We start from the raw sequence: 20887 nt of genomic DNA, 5'->3' as shown, positions 1-20887 counted from the left end.
CATATCTCAGCTACATCATGAAAAAACTGTAATGAGCAAAAAATCTAACTTCTGCAGCCTTCTTGCTTGTAAACAAGGTCAGTAACAGTATCTTTCTGATGGAGTTGTGGAGTCAAATATTTAGAGAAAGTATATACACACTTGTTTGGTTTGGGTTTCTTGGTGAATCCAAATTAGGCAAGTGTTTTGTGGTTGAACTAAATCTCCAACTCCCTCATCTCATTTTTGACACGCTTGTCTCTCAGTACACCCACCAGCGAAGCCCAAGCATATAGGCACAGCAGCTCCTGATGCAGAAGAGCATTCATGCCAAACATGTCTTTACTTCCTGACTGCCAAACCAGACCTGGGCCCAGAAACTGCCATGGATCCGGAGTCACGGCCCATTTAAGGGTGGAGGGGCGGGCCCGGGAAGGCCCCGCCCCGCGTGAGGTCAGCGCGCACTGCTGCGTCTGACGCTTTGGTTGCCGCAGAGACGCCCCGCCCCCGCGCGGCGCTGCGGAACCGGAGCTCCGGGCGGCGTCGGCAGAGGCGCGGGAGGTGGCGAGGCCAGAGCAGGGCGGCAGAAGCCCGCGCGGCGACCGCAGCGAGAGCAGCGGGGACAGAGCAGACCACGACGAAGGCGCACAGGCAGCGGGGCCGGGCCGGGCCACCGGGAGAGCGGCCACCGGGAAGCGGGCGGGAGGCCGGGCTGGCAGCTGGCAGCCGCCGAGCCGCGAAGCGACATGGTGCTGCTCAAGGAGTAGTGAGTGTCGGGTCGGCAGTGCGGAAGCGAGGCGGAAGGGAGGGTCGGGATGACGGCTGCGAAGGCAGATCGCCTGCCGGGGAATGGAGAACACCGGATGGGGCTGTTGGGCCGCCAAGCAGGGGCGGAGAGGACAGCGGGGGCTGGACGGGGCCTGAGGTGGGGCCGGAGGGGCCAGAGGGTGACAGACAGCACCTGAGGTGGGATCGAATAGGCCAGAGGGGAGGCCGAGAACCGGTGCGGGCCGGTCAGGGCCTGAAGAGGGGTCAAGGGGATAGGGAGAGCCAGAGGAGGCATGAGGAGGGACCCGGGAAATGTGGAGCGCTGGATGTGGTGTGGCCCTGTGGTGGACGCGGAGGGATGAAGGGGCAGGCAGAACTGCCCATAGGACTGAGTAGTTGTGTAAGGGACCAAGGAGCAGTGGGACAAGGGCAGGCAGCGCCGCTGAGTTGGCTGACGGTGGGGAGGGGTTTGAGGCTGAGCTGTACCAAGGGGCAGGGAAGATCAGATAAGGTAGCTCTTGGAATGGAGTTGAGGTGGTGGGGAGGAGAGTTGAGGCGGAACCTGGGGCATGGACAGTGGCTGCCTGAGGCAGCAGAGGAAGGAGGATTGTAATAATTGGTTGCAGAAAAAAAAAAAGGATTTCAATCAAAGCCACATGGGATGGGAGAAAGAGCATAGGGGACTGGGTAACAGGACTGGGCTGGGGATGGCTGGAGAGGCACGGTACCCAAATAGCTGCAGAACAAGAGGCTTTTGCAAGAAGCTCAGCATGCCTGCTTAGGACTTGGCAACACTTGAATGAAGAGTCTAGAAAATACTGGGCAGGTCCTGAAGTGATGTGAAGGAGTGTGGGTGAGAGAGAAGGGCAGGAAGTTAGCAGGGCCCAGGACCATCCAGGAAGATGATTTAAGAATGAATATGCCTGCTAATGAAGGTGGTGGGGACCAAGACAGGGATATGCAATCCCATGGGATGCTGGGTAACTGTGCGAAGAGATAAGGACATTGTTTGGAGGAATTGAGGAGGTCCCACAAATGTTTTGGGGGTGTGTGGAGCTGTTAATATTGGGGGATGGGCAGGACTTGCAAGGAGATAGATGTTTACTCCTGAAACCCAAGGTCTTGGCTGACAGGTGGGGCTATTTGGACAGGAGAAACTGAAAGTCTTTACAGACTCTGTGGTGCTGCGCTGCTAAGAGGGGAGGCCAGGAGGGCAGCACTGGGGCCTGAGCTGCAGAAGTTCAGAAATGGGAGATGTCCAAGTAGAGAGAAACTTGGGAAACTCTTAGTGACCAAATAAGTGTGCAGAGGACTCTCTGTCTTGTCAGTGAAGGCACTTTGTCTGCCCTCACAGGCTTTTCATCCTAAGATGGTGAAGACATAGTGTTGTTTGAATGACAAAAGGTGTCATCCTACCAGGATTGACTCTTAACCTTTTTGGAGGCCCCATCGCCTCCCTTGATGCCCAGTCTGATGTTAATCCAGCCCGAGCTCAGAGCTTTCTGTGGTGAAGAGCAAGAACACTTGGGTGCCAGGGTTCTCCAAGGAGAACATGGTGCACTTTGCATTTTAATCCATAGTGTCTAAACGAACGAGCTCTTCTCACTTTTCAGAGTAAGGAAAAAAAAACTCCTACATGAATCCTACAGTTTGTAGAAATGTGTAGTTTTGCAAAGGTCAAGCTGGGGAGAGAAGGGCCTTTTGAAGAAACGAGTGCGTCTGGGAGGCAGGCGTTCCTGGCCCATTCCTTGTTCTCTCCACTTGAAGCCCGCCAGGGTGCTGGCCATACAGAGCCTGCCAGGCATCTGTATTCCCGTGCGCCGGACAGGTTCCCTGTGTGTGTCACTGGGCAGGGGACAGATGAGAAACTGGGTAGGAGGGCTATCAAGATACTTGGCTACGGTTGCAGCGCTGCAGCTCTGAGACGGACACAGGTGAAGGTCACCCCACGGTGAACGTGGCTCCTGTAGTGGCCCAGCTGGGCCTCTGTGACCCTATCCTTTCAAATCGTCCCCTGTGGCTGCTGAGGTGGTTTTGTTCCGAGGGAACAAGAGAGAAATGTCTGGGTGTGCAGATGGAAGCAGGCTCAGAGCATCCTTGAAGGCGCTGGACTGTAACTAGTCTGTTCTGAGGGGTGGCTTGGACCTCAAGGTTGTCCCTGTTGCTTTTTCTGACACTTCCTCTGACAGGATTTTCCTGATTTGAGTTCTGCAAATTCTTCGATGTGATTTTTGCTGTGTTCTTGAAGATAAAAGGCGTATTGTTTTCTAGGAAGTTTCTTCTGAGGATGCAGAAAATCTGCCCTCTAAGTTGGAAGTACTTCTATGCTCCGTTGCTTTTCTTTAATGGGAGGATTTACGTTGTTCAAGTCTTTCTGGAGGAAGGGAATTAGCAGGCAGTAAAGACTTGGAGCCCATTTTGTTTGTTTGTTTTCCTGCTGCTTTTTCTGCCTGATGCCTGGCTCTTACTGTGATGTTTTGCTCAGGTCTCACTGTGTGTTTTCTTGCTGCCTGGGAGAACTTTGTGGGTCTAGGGAATATCAAGCTGTTATGCATACACAGCCTGGAGCAAAAAGGCATGCTCGACCCTCTGCCTAGGAAGGCCGATGCACCTCATGCCTTCCTAAGCAAGCTTACAAGGTGCAGAGGCCCGCAGGTTCCAGGAGGCTTCGAGAACTGGGAATCTCAGCTTTGCCTCTTGCTTATTTATTTTTTTATTTTATTTCTTTATTTTGACACAGGGTCTCTCTGTAACCCTGGCTGACCTGGAATTTACTCTGTAGACCAGGCTAGCCTCAGAGATCTGCCTGCTTCTGCCTGAGTGCTGGGATTAAAGGTGTGCCCCTACTGCCTGTCTCCACTTTTTCTTTCTTTCTGTGTTTTTGTTTTGTTTTGTTTTGTTTTGTTTTTAAAGAAACAGGGTCTTGCCATATAACTCCGGCTTGTCTGGAACTTGCTACATAGACCAGGCTGACCTCAAACTGTCAAGACTACCTGCCTCTCTGTCTTCTCAGTGCTGCGTAGCTTAGCTTTTGAGTCCAGTCAAGGCCTTTCTTTAGTTCTTTGACCTCAAAAGCATTGCACTGGGGGTCACCCACGGGTCTGCTACGAATGCAAGCCACCTGGAGAAATGCCTTAGTCCGCTCGGCTCTCTGGAGTTCTGTGACCCTCTTAAGGACTTTGCTGGTCACAATTTCTCCATCAGCTTATGTGGCACTTCCAACAATTGGACGTGGTCAAAATTGAGGTAGAAAGAAAAGTGAAGGGTTGGGGTGCCTTTGGATAGCTCCTGCAGGTTGGATCTGGGTACCCCCTTTTACTGCTGCATGGGGGAGCTTGCGCTGTAACATTCTTCGGAGAGCAGAGGTGATGGCCTCTAGGGAATTGGCCCCTTTGTAGCTTTGGCTGTGAGGGCTGATGTTGGGAAGTTGGGCCCACCGATGCATATGCATATCCCCAGGGTCATTTTCTTCAGATCTTAATCTTCATCAAGATGAGCCTTCTCTGTTAGCTCTCTGTGTTACTAGACACGTTAACAAGTCTTACCAGGGAAGAGATGGTCGGAAAGGGGGAGATGTGAGCAGGTGGCCTGTGGGTGAAGTAGGTGAGGGGAACTGAGGTCTGCCCTGAATCCCGGGGTTCTAAATGGGATTCCAGAAGGGCCGTGGGGTACCCTAGCCTGCTGGGTTTTTGTCAGTAAGTAAAGAGTCAGATGCAGCAAGACACTGGCAGCTGAGCTGAAGTGATGCTTCAGAGCCTGGAACTAATCCTCTCTTTTTCCTCCCTTGTAGTCGGGTCATCCTGCCTGTGTCGGTAGATGAGGTAAGTCCCTTTTTCTTTCATCTCACCCATAGTTGTTCATGAGTACTTGTGAACATCTGCTTAGTTAGGTTGGGAGTGGCCATTTCACTTTTTGTTCTAATGCAGAGATAGCTAAGGCTTGGTTCAAGTATCCTGTGCCAGTCTCTGCTGAATCTGGATACCTGGGCACAGTCTGATTCAGGCTGTTGACTTGCTGATAGCCTTGAGCTATCTTGAGCAGCTCCTCAGCTGCTGGGGACTGGACTGTTTGGGGACATGCTATTGGTGAACTGCCATGTGTACATATGTGGTCTCCATGACCAGGCTGGGGACAGCGCACTCTGGTTAGTGGCACTATCTAGCTATGAAGCAAACCAGCAAGGCCAGAAAACTCTGAGCCCACAGCCGTGTGAGGAGGCTACGGGAAAGACCAAGGCCCAGAGCCTCCTTTTACGGAGGACAGGGGCTGACATATGGGCTTGGCTTGCCTTCCGTCCTTTTATGGTTCCTAGGTCTGACAGCCTAGCCTGTAGAGCTGGCAGGGGTGGTTTCCACAAGAAGGGTCATAGGCCGTGCTGATTCAGAGCTGTCTCTTGGATAGAGAAAACAGCCGCAGAGCCTCCCTTGTTCCGCCCTTTTTCTGAACTTCCTCTATTCTCCCTTCCTGGCTAAGTTTATTCCTGACTTTGCTCTGACTCCACAGCTCATCCCCAGCTTCAGCAAAATGAAGGCCAGCCTGAGACCAGTTGTAGCTCCATCTCTTTTTCTTGTAGGACTAATGGGAATCCTGTACTACACACAGGAACTGGCTCTCTGAGAAATGAAAACAGTCCAGCAGAGCCCAGAACCCCCACCCCCACCCTGCAATCCCCGAAGACAGGGCTTCTTCGTGTAGTCCAGACTGGCCTCAAACTCAGAGATCTGCCTGCCTCTGCCTCCCAAGTTCTGGCACTGAAGGCATGTACCACCACTGCCCGGTCCAGAGCATTTTTTTAAACATTTATTTTTATGTATGTGTGTGTGTTCCTCTTTTTTGTGTATATATATATATATATATGCTATATATGTGGGGTATATATGTGTGTGTGTTCCTCTTTTTATGTATATGTGTATACTATATATATGGGGTGTCTTTAGAGGCCAGAAGGTGGCCCTGGGGTTGGAGTCACAGGTAGTTGTAAATTATCCTGTGTTAAATAAATAATTAGAATCAAACACAGGGTCAACCTCTAAAGGTCAGCAAGGGCTCTTAACCACTGAAGCATCTCTCCAGCTCTGTGGGCATTCTTTAGGTGAGACAAGTCACCCCAAAGACTGATGCTCGTGCATTGGTCTCTGAGAAAATTGTCTGTACTGGGGCACTGCATACTTGAAAGCTATGGAGCTCTGGGAGAGAGGGAGATGTGAGCTTGAACGTGGTCTGAGCAGTCAGAAGATACAAGAGACATCTGGGTGGGTACCAGAGGCAGAAGAATGATAAATCAAAGAGTTTGAAGCCAGCTTGCGCATACAGTAAGATGTGTAATAAAATATAATATTTTTGTGTGATCTCATAATAAAATTAATTAATTAAAAAAAAGTAGCTCACACTTCTAATACTGACACTTGGGAGGCTGAGGCAGGATTATCAAAGCTGAGCTACAAAGTGAGACTCAGGACTGCCTGGGCTACTGAGGGCTAGCCTATTTTAAAAGAAGTAATAAAGAAGCAGGGTGTGGTGGTGCACACCTTTAATCCCAAGAGGCGGCCAGCCTGGTCTACACAAAGAAACCCTGTCTCCGAAAAACAAACAAATGAAAAAAAAAAGAAAGAAGGGAGAAAAGATGTCCCTCAGGGCTGTGGGATTGTCTTTATGTAAGACTTCTGGTACACTGGATCAGATGGAGTCTCTTGATGGACCAAAGGCTGAGACTGTGGGAATGCTGCAGAAAGGGGGGCCCAGGATTGTCTGAGGGTATCCCTGTGCTGTCCTGGCCTCTCATGGTGGGTGCTATGGTTGGAAGAAAAGGGAAATGCCCACCTTGAAGACATCCATAGCTGGCAATTTTAGCTTGTGTTGGTTTTGCCACATGGAGGAAGTGGTGACATAGGGCAGGGTAGCTGGAGCTATCTCTGGTTCAGATTCACCTGTTTGTGGTGTTTGTTGCTCGGCCTGGTCTCAGCAAGACAGCACTAACAGGAAGGCAGCAGGGCTGCTGGTGGGGAAGTAGCTCCATTGGTAACTTGAACCTTAGTTCCGGATAATCAGAAAATTCTAGAATGGGGGAGCGAAGAATAAAGGAGTAAGGAACAACCCCCTCTAAGAGTCTCTGTCAATTACCCCTTTCTGACTCACCACTGGTTCCCATGAGAACAGTCCAGTGTCACGTGACTGGTAGATTCATGTCCTGTGTTGGACATGACGAGCCCTTGGAGCTTCAGATTTGGGGAGAAGAAAGGAAAGAAGGCCCCAGATTTGTAATCATCTCGATGCCTGAATCAATATTCGGGGGCAGAATTAGCTTGTTTGGTCAGTCTTTAGTGTAATACTACCTTGGGTTTCCAGGCATCCAGCAGTAGAGCTAGAAAGCGCTGGCTGTTTGACATGGGTGTGTCTACCAGTGGTTCCTGCCCACCTCCTGTGGCCGGGGCAGGCTCTGGGCATCCTTCCTCTAATGCAGCTGGACCTGACAGGGCTGTATGGGTGGGTCAACAGAGGACTGTTTTTCTTTCTTATTTTTGAGACAGAGTCTTACTGTATATCCTCGCTAGCCTGATACTCAGTATGTGGCCCACAGTGGCCTTAAACTAATTCATGGCAGGCCTCTTGGCTTAGCCACCCGTGTGCTGGGATTATAGCCACCTGTGTGGGCCACTTGTGCCCAACTGGATTGCTTTTTCTTCAAGTGTGTCAGGCAGTGTTTCTGCTGCACATTTCATCTCCCCAGGTTCCTACTCAATTGATTATCCAAGTGGTAGTTTCTCTGCTTTGTTTCACTGAGTGACTTAGTCTATGGGACAAGGGGATAGCTCTCAAGGGCAAGGTTCCATTGTTCTCAGCCTAAGGAGGCTGGATCCAGGTCTTCTTGGGTCTTCTTATCTGATTTTGTGGTCTGACCCCCACCTTTACTGCCACCCAGTCTCCAATCTGGCAGCCTTCCCAGGGTGCAGAATGGCTGGCTGTTCCAAAGGGAGCCTTCTGACGGGAAGTGTCCCTCACTTGGACTTTGTGCAGATCTGTCTTCTTTACCTCTTTGGATTAACAAAACTGCCTCACTTGTCTGATTGGGATTAAGGGATCAGAATATCAAGAGAGATTAGAGGGGAAGAGGCCAGCACGCAGACTGATCCTCTTAGAGCCCGCCCTCTGATCTCCTGCCCCTGAAGGGAATCCCTGCAGACCATGGTCCTTGCTGGCTCCAGGGCCACTCCAAGGAGCATTACTAGCGAGCAGCAGGTAGTCCAGCCCACAGGCCCTCTCCCCAGCCTGCCCTTTAGGATTTGCTGAGTCAGTTGTTCAATGTCCTTATGACTCTTCCAAAGCAGAGGTCCTGCTGCTTCATGTGGAGGAAGCCCTGGCTCATGCAAACCCTGACCCATTTGATACGGGTTTCAAGTGTGCCTTAGCAGGTGTTGGACTGGAAGGGCACAAGGAACAGTGTGGGCATCTGTGAGGCACCAGAGCTGCAGGGGTATTGCTCAGGATTAGCAAGAGTGAGGTAACTCGTCTTACCCTCTCAAATGTTTCTCTTTGATGGGATTAACTGAGCCTTGATCACCTACCTTGGCATTCTGTCCTGGACTTTTGCTTTGGAAACTTGGACTTTAGGCTTTGTGGTAAGCAGTGAGCTGTGTCAGTCCACTGCTTTACCCTTTAGATGTCTCCCAGAAGTTTTCTTGCAGTGCTTAGGGGGCTGAGGTGGAGAAGGCTTCCCGGTGTGACAGCACCCTGCTCTTGCTGACAGCACTGTGCCTTGGAGCGGTGCCAGAGATACAGCTGCTTGGTTTTGATCTCAGAGAGAGAACACCCCTAGTCTTTACCCCTGGGGTAATCAGGAACTTAAGGGAGGCTGGAGAAGGCAAGGGAAGCTTTCTGTCCACGCCAACTGGCTGGGAAGTGAGTTCCCGGCTGTCTTTTCCTCGGTCTTCTTGGCCCTGGCTGCCGTGAAAAAGAAGCCTTTTGGAGTAGATATAATTTCCTGCGTTGCCACTGCTTGTTTTCTCTGCACTGTTCATTTTCGTGCCTTTTGTATTGTTTTTGAAACATGAACCCTGACTGTCCTAGAATTTGTTATGTTGACCAGACTGGCCTTGAACTCCCGGAGATCCATTTGATCTGCCTCCTGAGTGCCGAGATTACAGGCCACGGTCGGCATGTGTTTCTTTTCCAGATAATTTCTCTCAGAAATGGGGCTTGGGATCAGGACCTGGTCTTTTTGTTTGTTTGTTTGTCTGGGTTTTTTGTTTGTTTTTAATTTCTTTATTATATGTGAGTACACTGTAGCTGTCTTCAGATCTCAGTGATGACCTCACTCCAGAAGAGGGCATCAGATCTTGTTATGGATGACTGTGAGCCACCATGTGGTTGAACTCATGACCTTCAGAAGAGCAGTCAGTGCACTGAGCCATCTCTCCAGCCCAGGCCTAGTCTTTAAGTCATCAGTTCTACACCAAGCTGCCTGAAAGGGTCAGAGGAGGCCAGTGGTTTGATAGGGTGACATGTGACTCAAATAAAGGAAAACCAGACTTTTGCCATGTAGCAACTGCCAAGGCAGAGGGTCAGGCAGCCAGCAAAGCCTGAGGAAGGGATCTGTAAGGCAGGGAGCAAGAGCATGGCTTCAGCCCACCGGGAATGGGGAAGATCTGGAGAGGTCTTGTTTGTTTGTTTGTTTTTCAAGACAGGGTTACAGGGTTTCTCTGTGTAGCCCTGGCTGTCCTGGAACTCACTCTGTAGACCAGGCTGGCCTCAAACTCAGAAATCTGCCTGCCTCTGCCTCCCAAGTGCTGTGATTAAAGGCGTGCCCCACCACCACCTGGCTGGAGAGATCTTGATCGAGAGGTTCTGAGGTCCCTGCAGGGTGAGGAAAGGGCACACAGGAGAGAAGGAAGGCAAGTGGGCTGAGCCCTTGTTTTGCCTGAGGTTGTGGGATACACAGCACTGGATAGCTTCCGTTGACAGGAAATGGGAGTCTTGGTTTCAGGTCATTTGTGTGTTTATTTTTTATTGTTTTGTGGGTTTTGTTTGTTTGTTTGTTTGCTTGCCATTTCCCCTCACCACCACTACCACCATACACACAGGGTTTCTCTGTATAGTCCTGGGTGTGTCCTGGAACTCACTCTGTAGACCAGGCGGGCCTCGAACTCAAAGATCCATCTGCTTCTGCCTTTCGAGTGCTGGGATTAAAGGACTGCACCATTGCTGCCTGGCTTGTTTCCGCTTTTTTTTTTTTTTTTAAGAAAGATCTAACCATACTTTAAATTTTTTTTTAAGATTTATTTATTTATTATATGTAAGTACACTGTAGCTGTCTTCAGACACTCCAGAAGAGGGTATCAGGTCTCTTTAGGGATGGTTGTGAGCCACCATGTGGATGCTGGGATTTGAACTCCAGGACCTCTGGAAGAGCAGTCTGTGCTCTTACCTGCTGAGCCATCTCTCCAGCCCTTGTTTTCACTTTTTTAACACAGGGGCTCATGCTGTAGTCAAAGAATCCTAGAACGCACTGTCGTGTAACGGCATCATACTCATGGCTGTCCTCCTCGTGCAGCGTTCCGTGCTACCATGCCAGGTGTGAGATGCCATGCTTAGCCTTAGGGTCTGTGAGATGGAGTTTTAGTGACTAAAATCCTATTTTGGGGTCTGATACTAGAGCTGGGTTCAGGTCAGAAGAGACCCTGGACTATAATGTTTTCTGGATGGTACTGTGAGATTAAGTAGTCTCTGCTCCTTTTAAACTCATGGCTTTATAAAGATGGAGGATAGGATTGAGTATGTCTGATGATTAAACAGAATCTGCAATCCCAGCTATTTGGGAGTTTAATGCAGGGGGAAAGGGGGGGGTGAGGATATATGCTCAGTGGTTGAACATTTACCTAGCAGCCTAGCATCATGCTTATGGCCCTGAGTTGTTCAGTGCTTAGCACTGGAAAAAAAAAAGTAAAAGAAAGAAAGTAAAACTGAGTACAAGATGCCACAGAGCAGGGTTCTTTATTGCTTTGGGAAGATTTTTGACAAGACTACTGTACATCCACAGGAGGGTGTCATGGACTGCAGTTGCAGCTGCGACGTGTGTGTAACTGCTGTGAATAATGCTTGTCTTTTTGGTTCTGTAGTATCAAGTGGGACAGCTGTATTCTGTGGCTGAAGCCAGTAAAAATGAAACTGGTGGTGGGGAAGGTGTGGAGGTCCTGGTGAACGAGCCCTACGAGAAGGAGGATGGGGAGAAAGGCCAGTACACACACAAGATCTACCACCTACAGAGGTACGTGCCCTGTGGCCAGCTGGCGCCAACCTGGCCTGCTTTGCAAATGGTGGCACTGGCTAACTGGGAGTGTCTCCAGGTTATAGGCTGGCAGCCTGTATCGCTCTACCAGTCAGTTGGGAGTGGGTGGCACTTCTTTGTTTATTCAAATATTTTTGTTGTTGTTGTTGTTAGTAAAAAAAAATAAAGTAGGGGTGGTGGTGCTGGTAGTGATGCATGCACACGCCTTTAATCCCAGCACTTGGAAGGCAGAGGCAGGCAGATTTCTGAGTTTGAGGTCAGCCAGGGCTACACAGAGAAACCCTGTCTTGAAAAATCAAAAATAAATAAATAAATAAAGTCGCTCCACTTATCCTATTGTGCCCTGGTCCTTTGGCATGTTGGAGCTCTCATTGTCCTGAGTATAGGAGTGTGTGGCGTGAGTCCTAGCACACACCCATTTCCTTTATTCTTGTGTTGACATACATACTATCCATACCGGTCTTCCGCCGTAGTTAGAGCTCATTCACGGCTGCCTTCCACAGCACTTCCTGCAGGGTTGTTTGCTAGGGATTCAGCTCGGGGCCTCACTTAGGCTAGGCTTATGGTCAGCCCTTGCTCCCTCCCCAGCCTTCCTGCCTTATTCTTTCAAAACAATGTATAAGGACCGGGTATGGTGATACTTGACCAAAATATCAGCACTTAGGAAGCTGAGGCCAGTTCAGACTATATAACCAGTTTCAGGTCAGTCTAAGCTACAAAATGTCTCAAAAACAAACAAAACCCACAGCTATCAACAAAATAAACAAACAAACAAAAAAAAACCCTAATGAACAAGTAAGGTAATTAAGAATATAACAAGGTTTGCCTTTGATCCCAGCACTTAGGAGACAGAGGTAGGTGGATCTCTGAGTTCAAGGCTGACCTGATCTACAGAGTGAGTTTCAGAATAGCCAGGGCCACATAGAAAATCTGTTCTCGAAAACCAACCAATTAAACAACAACAAAGAAAAAAAGAGAAAAGAAGAAAGAGCATATGTGCTCGTAGCATGGTGCACATGCTATAAACTGTCAGAGCAGTCCTTTTTTGAGATACATTTGCTACTAATTTCCAGATGCAGAACATATCTTTTGATATACTTACATCTATAAGTGTAGTAAATGTAGTAAAAAGTGTAGTTGTTAGGTCAGGTAGTATTTAAATTCAAATTTTGTAGAATCAGATGCCAGAGAAATCTTAGAACCTCTTGTTTGATCAAAGGTATACATTATGTGTGTGTGTGTGTGTGTGTGTGTGTGTGTGTGTGTATAAAAGTTATAGCAATTGTGTGTGTGTGTATGTGTGCATATGATTGCACATGCATGTGCGTGTATATGCCCTTGGAGGGAACTAAACTTGGGTCTTCTGGAAAAGCAGCTGTTTCTCTTCTGAGCCACCTCTCTAGCCAACCCCCTTTTTAAAAATTAATAAATGAATATTGTTGTCCAGTATTTTCAAAAAGCTTTGGAAATCTTTTGGTTACTAGAACTTATAATAAAACAGACACATTTGCTGAATCCAAAGTCAAAATTATTTTACAGCGATCCATGAGCTGGCCCACAGGGACTTCAAACCAGCAGTAAGCATTTCCCACCTTGAATGGACGTCAACCAAACTGTGTCAGAAACGACTCAGTGGGCTGCAGAGAAAGCTCAGCAGTTACAAGAACTGCTGCCTTTGTAGAATACCAGAGTTCGGTGCCTAGCACCCACATGAGGTTGCTCACAACTACCTATAACCCCAGGTCCAAACACGTCAGTGTCTTCTGGCTACCATGGACACCTGCACCTATGTGTACAGACATGTATGCATACACATAATTAAAAGTCAAATCAACTTTTTTTTAAAAAAAGAAAGCACTTGATGGGTGGAGGTGGCGCATGCCTTTAATCCTAGCACTTCAAGGAGGCAAAGGCAGGTGGATTTCTGAGTTCAAGGCTAACCTGTGAGTACCTCTATAGAATGAGTACCAGGACAGAGAAATCTTGTCCCCGAAAACCAAAAAGAAAAAAAAGAAAAGGAAAGAATCTGCATTTTAATTCCTACTCACTGAATGGAAGTGAACCAGATTCACATGTTGACATCCCGGGTTTCCTGTAGTTGCTACTCTAGTGAAAGGATGGTGGCAGGCCTGCACGGCTGGGGCAGAGAGCAGCTAGTCAGTGTCTGCTCACCGAACTAGTGAGTGGCAAAGAGAAAGAAAGTCCGTGTATGAGGAAGTGCGGTCTTCCCTGCCTCATCCATGCAAGAAAGTGCAGACACCGAGTTGCTGCCACTGTGAACTCCAGAGCAGGGGGCGGTGGGCCTGGTGGTGCTCTGCGGCCGCTCTCATGAGGACAGACGCCTTTCTGGGAAGGAGGGTCTGATGCCTCCCACAGGTCACAGTGCTTTTCATCACACACACACACACACACACACACACACACACACACACACACACACACACGGATACATACATGGGCATACTAAGAAAGAGGAATTTATGTGCTTACAGAAACTACATACTATCCATATCGTTCTGTAACATGAAATGAAAACTGAAAAAAGGGCAAAGGAGATGGCTCTGGCTAAGAACACTGGCTGCTCTTGCAGAGGACTTGGGTTTGGTTTCTCGCACCCACGTGGTGGCTCACAGCCATCTGTAACTCCAGGTCTAGGGGATCAGAAGCCCTCTTATGGTCTGGGCAGGCACTCGTGGAGCACAGAAGTACATGTGGGCAAAATACTCACACACAGAAAAATAATAAAAATCTTTAACACCAGTGGAAAAATGAGTAGAAGAAAATGTTATCCAGGTGTGATTGTACACACCTGTAAGTCCAGCACTTTGAAGGTTAAGAAAAAAACATCTAAGTTTGAGGCCAGCCTTGGCTACATATTGAGTTCAAGGGTAGCCTAGGCAGGGTAGGGTTTGTTTTGTTGTTTTTCTGTAATAAACACTATAACCAAAAGCACTTTGAGGAGGAAAGGAAAGGGCTTATTTCACTTCATAGTGAAATAGTTTTTGTTTTGTTTTTTCGAGACAGGGTTTCTCTGTGTAGCCCTGGTTGTCCTGGAACTCACTCACTCTGTAGACCAGGCTGGCCTTGAATTCAGAAATCCACCTGCCTCTGCCTCCCAAGTGCTGGGATTAAAGGCGTGCGCCACCACCGCCTGGCACACTTCGAGATTATAATCTGTGATCAGGGCAGGAGTTCGCAGGAGTTCGGGCAAGTGAGTACGAGGAGGAAGCGGCTGAAGGTGAGGCCGAGGTTTATTGGCCTGTCTCCCATGGCTGCTTTCTTATACCATCCAAGACTGCCTGACCTGGGGTGGCACCGCCTACTTTGAGCTGGGCCCTCCCACATCAACTATCAATTAAGAAAAGTGCTCTATGGGCCAGTTTTATGGAGGTATTTGGCTAATTAAGAGTCCTCTTTCAGAGCCAGGCTGTGGCTCTTTCCCAGATATGTGTCCTCTTTCCCAGATATGTCTAGGTTTGTGTCATGTTGACAAAGACCAACCTGTCTGCTTGGGCTTCAGAATGAGACTTTGTATGTATTTAAAGGACTGTCTATGTAACTCTTAGTTGGTAGAATGCTTGCCCGGCATGTACAAGGCCCTGGGTTTGATCCCTGGCACACGTAACTGAGTGTAGTGGTATATGCCTGTAATCCTAACGTTGGCAAGTCGAGGCCGACGGATCAGAAGCTTAAGGCCAGTGTGGGGATGGATACGTGAGACTCTGACAGAGAAGAGAAAAAGTTGTAGCCCTGGCTGGTCTGGAACTCTGTGTAGACCAGGTTGGCCTCAAACTCATAGAGATCTGCCTGCCTCCCAGGTAGTACTGGGATTAGGGGACTGTGCTGCCACTCCCAGCCCCAATTTATGTTTTGAGCCAGGGTCTCTAACTGAACTAAGTGGTTAGACTGGCTGGCCACGGATCCTGAGAAATCCTGTCTTGGTTCCTACCCCCAAACCCTGGGGTTACCAACACTGCTACACCTAGCTTTTTATATGGTTGCTGGGGCTCCAAACTTGGAGAGCTACTTTACTGACTGAGCCATCTGCCCGGCCCTCAGAAGTCACGTTCTGAGTCAGTCAGCTGGTTGCACTGGCTGCAGACCTATGATGCTCCCACAGTGGGGTATCGGCTGTGCTGCTTGCCTTGGGCCCCCTGGGCTCTGGCAGACTAGTGAGAATGTGGAGTGGCAGCTGGCAGCCCAGGGTCTCAAAGCTGTCTTGCTCAGGGTGAGTGTCGGGCAGGTTTTGATGCTATGTGTAGCCAGTCAAGCTGAGGTGTCAGGCTCTGGCAGTCGCCTGCTTATCTCATGGAAACTTGCTTGTCAACTTGTGGGCTGGAGAGCAGGAGCTGTGGGCTGGAGAGCGCTCTGCTGCTCCTCTCTCCTTTCTCTTGCTCCTTTGTTCACTCATCAGCTTTTCTCACTGCAGCAAAGTACCCACGTTTGTTCGAATGCTGGCCCCAGAAGGCGCCCTGAATATACACGAGAAAGCCTGGAATGCCTACCCTTACTGCAGAACCGGTGAGTGCAGGTGGGCACAAATGGCTGTGAGGGGGCGGGGGAGTGGGCTTAGTGCCCACCGTAACTTCAGAGTAAGCCAGAGGAGGGAGGAGGGACTCCTTCAGGCATAGGGCACGTCAGCGCTGCCCAAACAGTGTAGCCGTGCTGACAGTCAGCCAGAGGCAGAACAGAATGGCTTCTCTGATTGGGGGTTATTGTGACAATTTTGATTATTTTTAATGATTACAAAAGTAATGCTTATTGCACATATTTTGGATAATAGATTAAAAACAGGAGAAAATAATTACTCATGATTTTTTTCATCTCTGGATAATCACTACTAACACTGTAGGGGGTTTTTAGCCTTTTGTGGATGTTGTATGAGTGTATAGTTAACATATACATATAAAATCTCCAGACACAATTTTTAGATGATTACTATTTTTTTAGATAGAGTCTCATGTAGCTGATTACTAGTAACTCGCTTTCCTTGCTGACTGGAATTGTTATTTTTTAAAAACTATTTTAGATTTTTTTTTTTTCAAGACAGGGTTTCTCTGTGTAGCCCTGGCTGTCCTAGAACTCACTCTGGAGACCAGGCTGGCCTTGAACTCAGAAATCCTCCTGCCTCAGCCTCCCAAGAGCTGCGATTAAAGGCGTGTGCCACCACGCCCTGCTGAAACCTTGTCTTAAAAAGATAAAAGTTCAACTTCAAAACTGAACAAAAAAACACCTGAACAATAGAGTATAACGGTTTACATTCTGTTAGGTATTATAATTAAGATGTACAGTATATAAGAGGATATGCATTGGCAATATACAGATATTATTTTATATAAAGAACTTGAACATCCACAGATGTGCTGTGGGGTAACTATCCTGGGTCACTTTTTAAAACCATCCTCTTATTAGATACTTAAATTTCCGATTTTAATGTGATGTATTTATGTTTGGCTTAAGTTTGGCTTAAAAAGTAGTTAATACCCAGGTACTCTGGAGAAGGAGGGGTCATGGGAGAGTATCTGTGGGGTAATGTTCCTGCCTGGAAAAGAGCCAGGCCTGGACATAGGAGAGTTAGGAAGAAAATTGCCAAAGTTGTGGAGGAAAAGAGGAAATGAGCCCATTCTTTACTGACAGGGCTGAAAAATACCTACCCATTTTCCCCAAGTGTGTAGCTTGTCTGCTGTGTATGGGCAGATGCTGCGGTTGGGTTGTTACTCTTCAGACATCCATAATCAGGGTTGAATCATCTTTAGTCTGGAGTTTCAGAGAGGAAAACAGATTGAAGCCTCTGTAGATGTACTCTCGTCTTCTACATCATATTCTGGGATTCCTTCTGAGTAGCAGGACTCAGCTATCCAAGATTCTGAGATCTGAGGGACTATCTAGAAACAGGCTCCTGTCTCCTTCTCTCTCCCTCTCCTCTCTCTCCAACCTTCCTCGGGACGGTCTCAGCCTGTAGCCCTGCAGCCTGAACTCCCTGAACAGCCCCAGTTGGCCTTAAACTTGTAGCAACCCTGTCGTGTGAGGCTCCAGGTGAGAGCTACGGCCCCTGGCTTTAGAAGAGATCTCTTAGGACTGTGTTGGCCCTGATTCAGAGGCGAGGAAGCCCCAGATGGCCACTGAACCCACCTCCGAGGTCAGTGTTAGTCCCTCCTGCTAGCCTTCATTTGTTGGCACAGGCCTGTCTCTGCTCACCTGTACTGAGTCCCTGGATGTTTTCTGATCATTCCCTAGATTGTGTTTGATAGGCATGTGATCCTTATGTGACCCAAGTGTGCCCTTATCTTGTGGACTTTGGTAATGACCGAAGTCATTGCTCTCTCCAGTCTTCCATGGCTCTATTCAGGGACCTTGTATCAGGAGATACACAATCAATGATGGGACCTAGGCTATAGACGGGTTTATTGCTGTAACTGAAAATGCAAATTTTACTACTCCCTACACACTGGACAGAAAGCTGTTACCTGCTGTGTGTGTCTGTAGCTCAGGCTAGCCTTATAACTTGGGACTGGCCTTAAACTCCTAACCCTCCTGACTTGGTACCTTGGAAGTGCTGAAATAACATGCCTGCAGCACCATGCTGAGCTTGTTTTCATATTTTGAAAAGCAGTGTGCAAGAGCCAGGTGTGGTGGCACACTCCTGCAATCCTAGAACCCGGGAAATAGCCAGCTGGATTTCTGTTAAGTTTAAGACCAGCCTGGCCTGTGTAGAAAGACCCTGTCTTAACCACAACCCCTCCTGTGCCCATTCCTCCCCTGTAGTTGAGTGGTAAGAAGCTTACCTAGCCCAAGGCTCCAAGGCTCTGGGTTTGCTCTCTAGCAGTGCAAATAAAGAAGGAAGAATGGCAGCGAGTGTGGCAGGGTGTGTCTGGTGTAGGGACAAAGGTGGTACTCCTCTGTGCCCAAGAGCCATGCTGAGCACGAGCTGTAAGAACCTTAGTCGGCTTGAGGCAAGCTTAGCATGGGTTTCTGGGTACAGCACTTGTGTCAGCTGAGGGATGCCACTGTCTGCTGGGTAAGTCTTGGGAGGATGTGCTACAGTGGCATGGTGTCTTCTACACAGTAAATGTTAGTTCTCACATCGATTCTTGACAAAAGAAAAACACAATTTCTAAGTCCTCCACAAAGAGGAGAGGTGGCAGTGTGTGGGGGAGGGAAGGCTACTTGAGTGGGATTCCGAGTGGAATCCTCTCCCACAGAGGCCAGGGCTGGATCCTCAGCCTGCCCATCCTTTACCTCCTCTCTTACATGAGAGAGAACAGATGAGGAAGGCTTCTTGCTGACCTGCCCTGGAGGTCAGCAGTGCTGGCCGCATTCCAGCGTGGCCTAGGTCCATGTAAGGTTGAGGAGAGGGATAAGGCCTGTGAAGTCTCCCACCCCTGCCTTTGGGAGGCTCCTGCTTTATTCTGGGAGCAGCAAAACAGATTTGGTAAGCTCTGTTCATTATGAAGTTTTCCTGCTCTCTCACTTTCTCTCCTCTCCTAAAGCTGACAGAGCAGGCTGATAAATGAAAACAGGAAGAGGAGAAATATCTGGTTCCTTGTCTCCTCCCTCAAACCTTAACCCTCAGCTGGGACAGTACCACAAAGGCAGGGTTTTTAAATACCATACTAAGAGACTGGGCATGGTGGTAAATGCTTAACCTAGCATTGAGGAAGCTGAGGCAGGAGGGTCACAACTTCAAGGCTAGCCTGGGGTACAAAGCAATACCCCATCTCAAAAACTCTTAAGAGAAAGTACATTGTTAACCTTGTTAGGAAAGCCCCGTGTGGTTGCTATGGATACAGAGAAGTTTGGAAGGGAATGTGGGGTTGGAGAAAATGTAAGGGAAGTTAGTCACCAGAGTCAACACTAAAGGCCAAGAGCAGGCAATGTCCTCACCTTCATGGGTTCAGAGACCCAGTGTTTTCAGAATTCAGTGGATCTGTCTCTCAGTGGCTCATATACTAACATGTAAAAACCTCAAATGTCAAACTCTGAGGTATAGTGAAATACAAAATTATGGGTCAAGCCAGATACTCCTGTTTACCGATTGGGACATTTGTTTCCACGGGAATCTCCCACCATGGGGATTGAAGGTACACTAGAATAATAGTGTGATGGTGCAGACATCAGCGCAGGGGAGGGAGCAGATCTCGTGTCCTATAGCGGCCAAACTAGGAGACATTGTCTTAGAGCACGTGGGGTCCCAATATGGTGGCTGGCTGGAGAATTAACGGCCAGGGTCATAACACCAGACAGCCTGAAGCTGCTGCCTCTGTGACAGTGTGACAGGGTGTCTGCCAGGCTGGCGTCTTTGGATGCGTATTTTACCTACTGGTCATTTCTCTTGTGCCAACATGACATTCCCAAAGTGCTAATAAGGGAGCTGCCTGTTTAATCCCAACCTGCTGCTCCCAGTATCTTGGGCTGGGCTTGGGGAAGCGGCTGCCAGCCTCTGGCCTGCTTGTGCACTCGTGTCATCAGCTTCTCGTTGCCATTGCAGGAGTGGGGTCAGTTTTAGGTTTTCATTGTTGTTTTATTTGGATTTTGGAGTGATGGAATTTGTTGGCCCTCCATATACTCTAAACATGGCAGCATGCATTATCAGAAATGGGGATAGCACAGGGAGTGGGGTACAGAATAAACTGAGCTGTTGTCGGGAGGAGAGCTGGGCTCTTCCCCAGTGACATGGAAGCTGCAGTCATTTTCTCTGATAAATAATTGACCTGTGCTTTCCGAGGGATCCCATTACAGTGGCAGCAGCGTAGAGCATGCAAGGTTTGGTTACAGTGTGAAGAAGACTGTCTCCATCAGAAAAACAGCCTGACTCAGAGTACCCTGCTCTGTGTCCCTGACGGGGTGCCCATGATGGGGTGCCCCCTCCCCACCCAGTGGTTCTTTCAAGGGAGATTGATTGGGCCGCAGGACCTCACCTGATAAGAGACCATCCCTTCCCTTGTTCAATCAGACTCCTAAGAAGCCTCTACGGCTGCCATTTTAATTACCTCCCAGGCTTGGTCCCTGAGGACTGAGTGAACTTGGAGAAAGGGGAGTTGGTGCACTGAGGCTTTCCTCCAGAGAAAGCCCTGGGGAGTGGGAAGTCTTTGCTCTTCATTCACAGGCTGTTTATCTCCACTAACCTTCTTCCTTTCTCTCTTCCATGTCCTTGCCTTGGAGCAGTTATTACAGTAAGTATTTTTGGCCGGGGTGGGAGTACGGAGATTGGAGTTACAGATGATTTCTCAGAGAAGGAGAGAGAAAAGTGAACCTGCAGTAGCCATTCCGGCTCTTCTCTGGTCCCCTGGGTGGTGTTGGGCTGTTGAGACTCCTGTGTTCGGTCCTAATGAGGATCTTACGTGTTGGCTTTAATGGCTAGTGGCTTTGTCAGGTAAGATCTGACTCTGGGTCTCAGGGGGACAGGATGCATTGAGGTTCCCCTTTGTTTCCTCAGGCCATGCCTACCCAGGGCTATACAGAAGTTTCAGTTCAGCCAGCCTGAATGTGACCTCCCTCTCCCATTTGGCCGTCTGTTGACCTCAGTGAGCACTGACCGTTGGCAGCAAGCTTACATTCTGGAAGCAGCCCCTTGCCCCACAAGCCCTTGTTCTTTAGTATAATCCCCAAGTACTTATCCCTGCCACAGAACTAATCCTGCTGAGGCAACAATGGCCTCTCTTCCTCATTCATGTAGCTCTTTTTACTAAAATTTTTAAACAGGTGTTATAATTTTTCAAAAGCACCAAGGGAGGAAGAAAAAATTAGCCTGAAGCCTCAGCTACAGAGTCATTGCAGGGCAAGGGGCCAGCTCGAAGACTTTACCACCATTCTTCAGCTAGGAGCCTTTGTGGGCTGTTGATTACAGTTGCACCCTGT

The 20887-nt window shown here is 48.6% G+C and overlaps 1 protein-coding gene across 1 annotated transcript in view; it reads left to right on the top strand.

Annotated features, from left to right (window-relative positions):
• Positions 1–460: 460 nt before the first annotated feature.
• Pitpna (phosphatidylinositol transfer protein alpha) overlaps positions 461–20887 on the top strand; it is a 35102-nt gene continuing 14675 nt past the window's right edge. The window contains exons 1-5 of the mRNA XM_052194790.1: positions 461–745; positions 4538–4568; positions 10860–11008; positions 15459–15550; positions 20195–20202. Of these exons, the coding sequence (XP_052050750.1) occupies positions 726–745; positions 4538–4568; positions 10860–11008; positions 15459–15550; positions 20195–20202 (300 nt within the window). The 5' untranslated portion in view covers positions 461–725. The remainder of the gene's footprint in view (positions 746–4537; positions 4569–10859; positions 11009–15458; positions 15551–20194; positions 20203–20887) is intronic.

Source organism: Apodemus sylvaticus, chromosome 10 (genome assembly GCF_947179515.1).
Source record: "Apodemus sylvaticus chromosome 10, mApoSyl1.1, whole genome shotgun sequence".
Classification (NCBI taxonomy): Eukaryota; Metazoa; Chordata; class Mammalia; order Rodentia; family Muridae; genus Apodemus; species Apodemus sylvaticus.
This window is presented reverse-complemented; position numbering and strand designations above follow the sequence as displayed.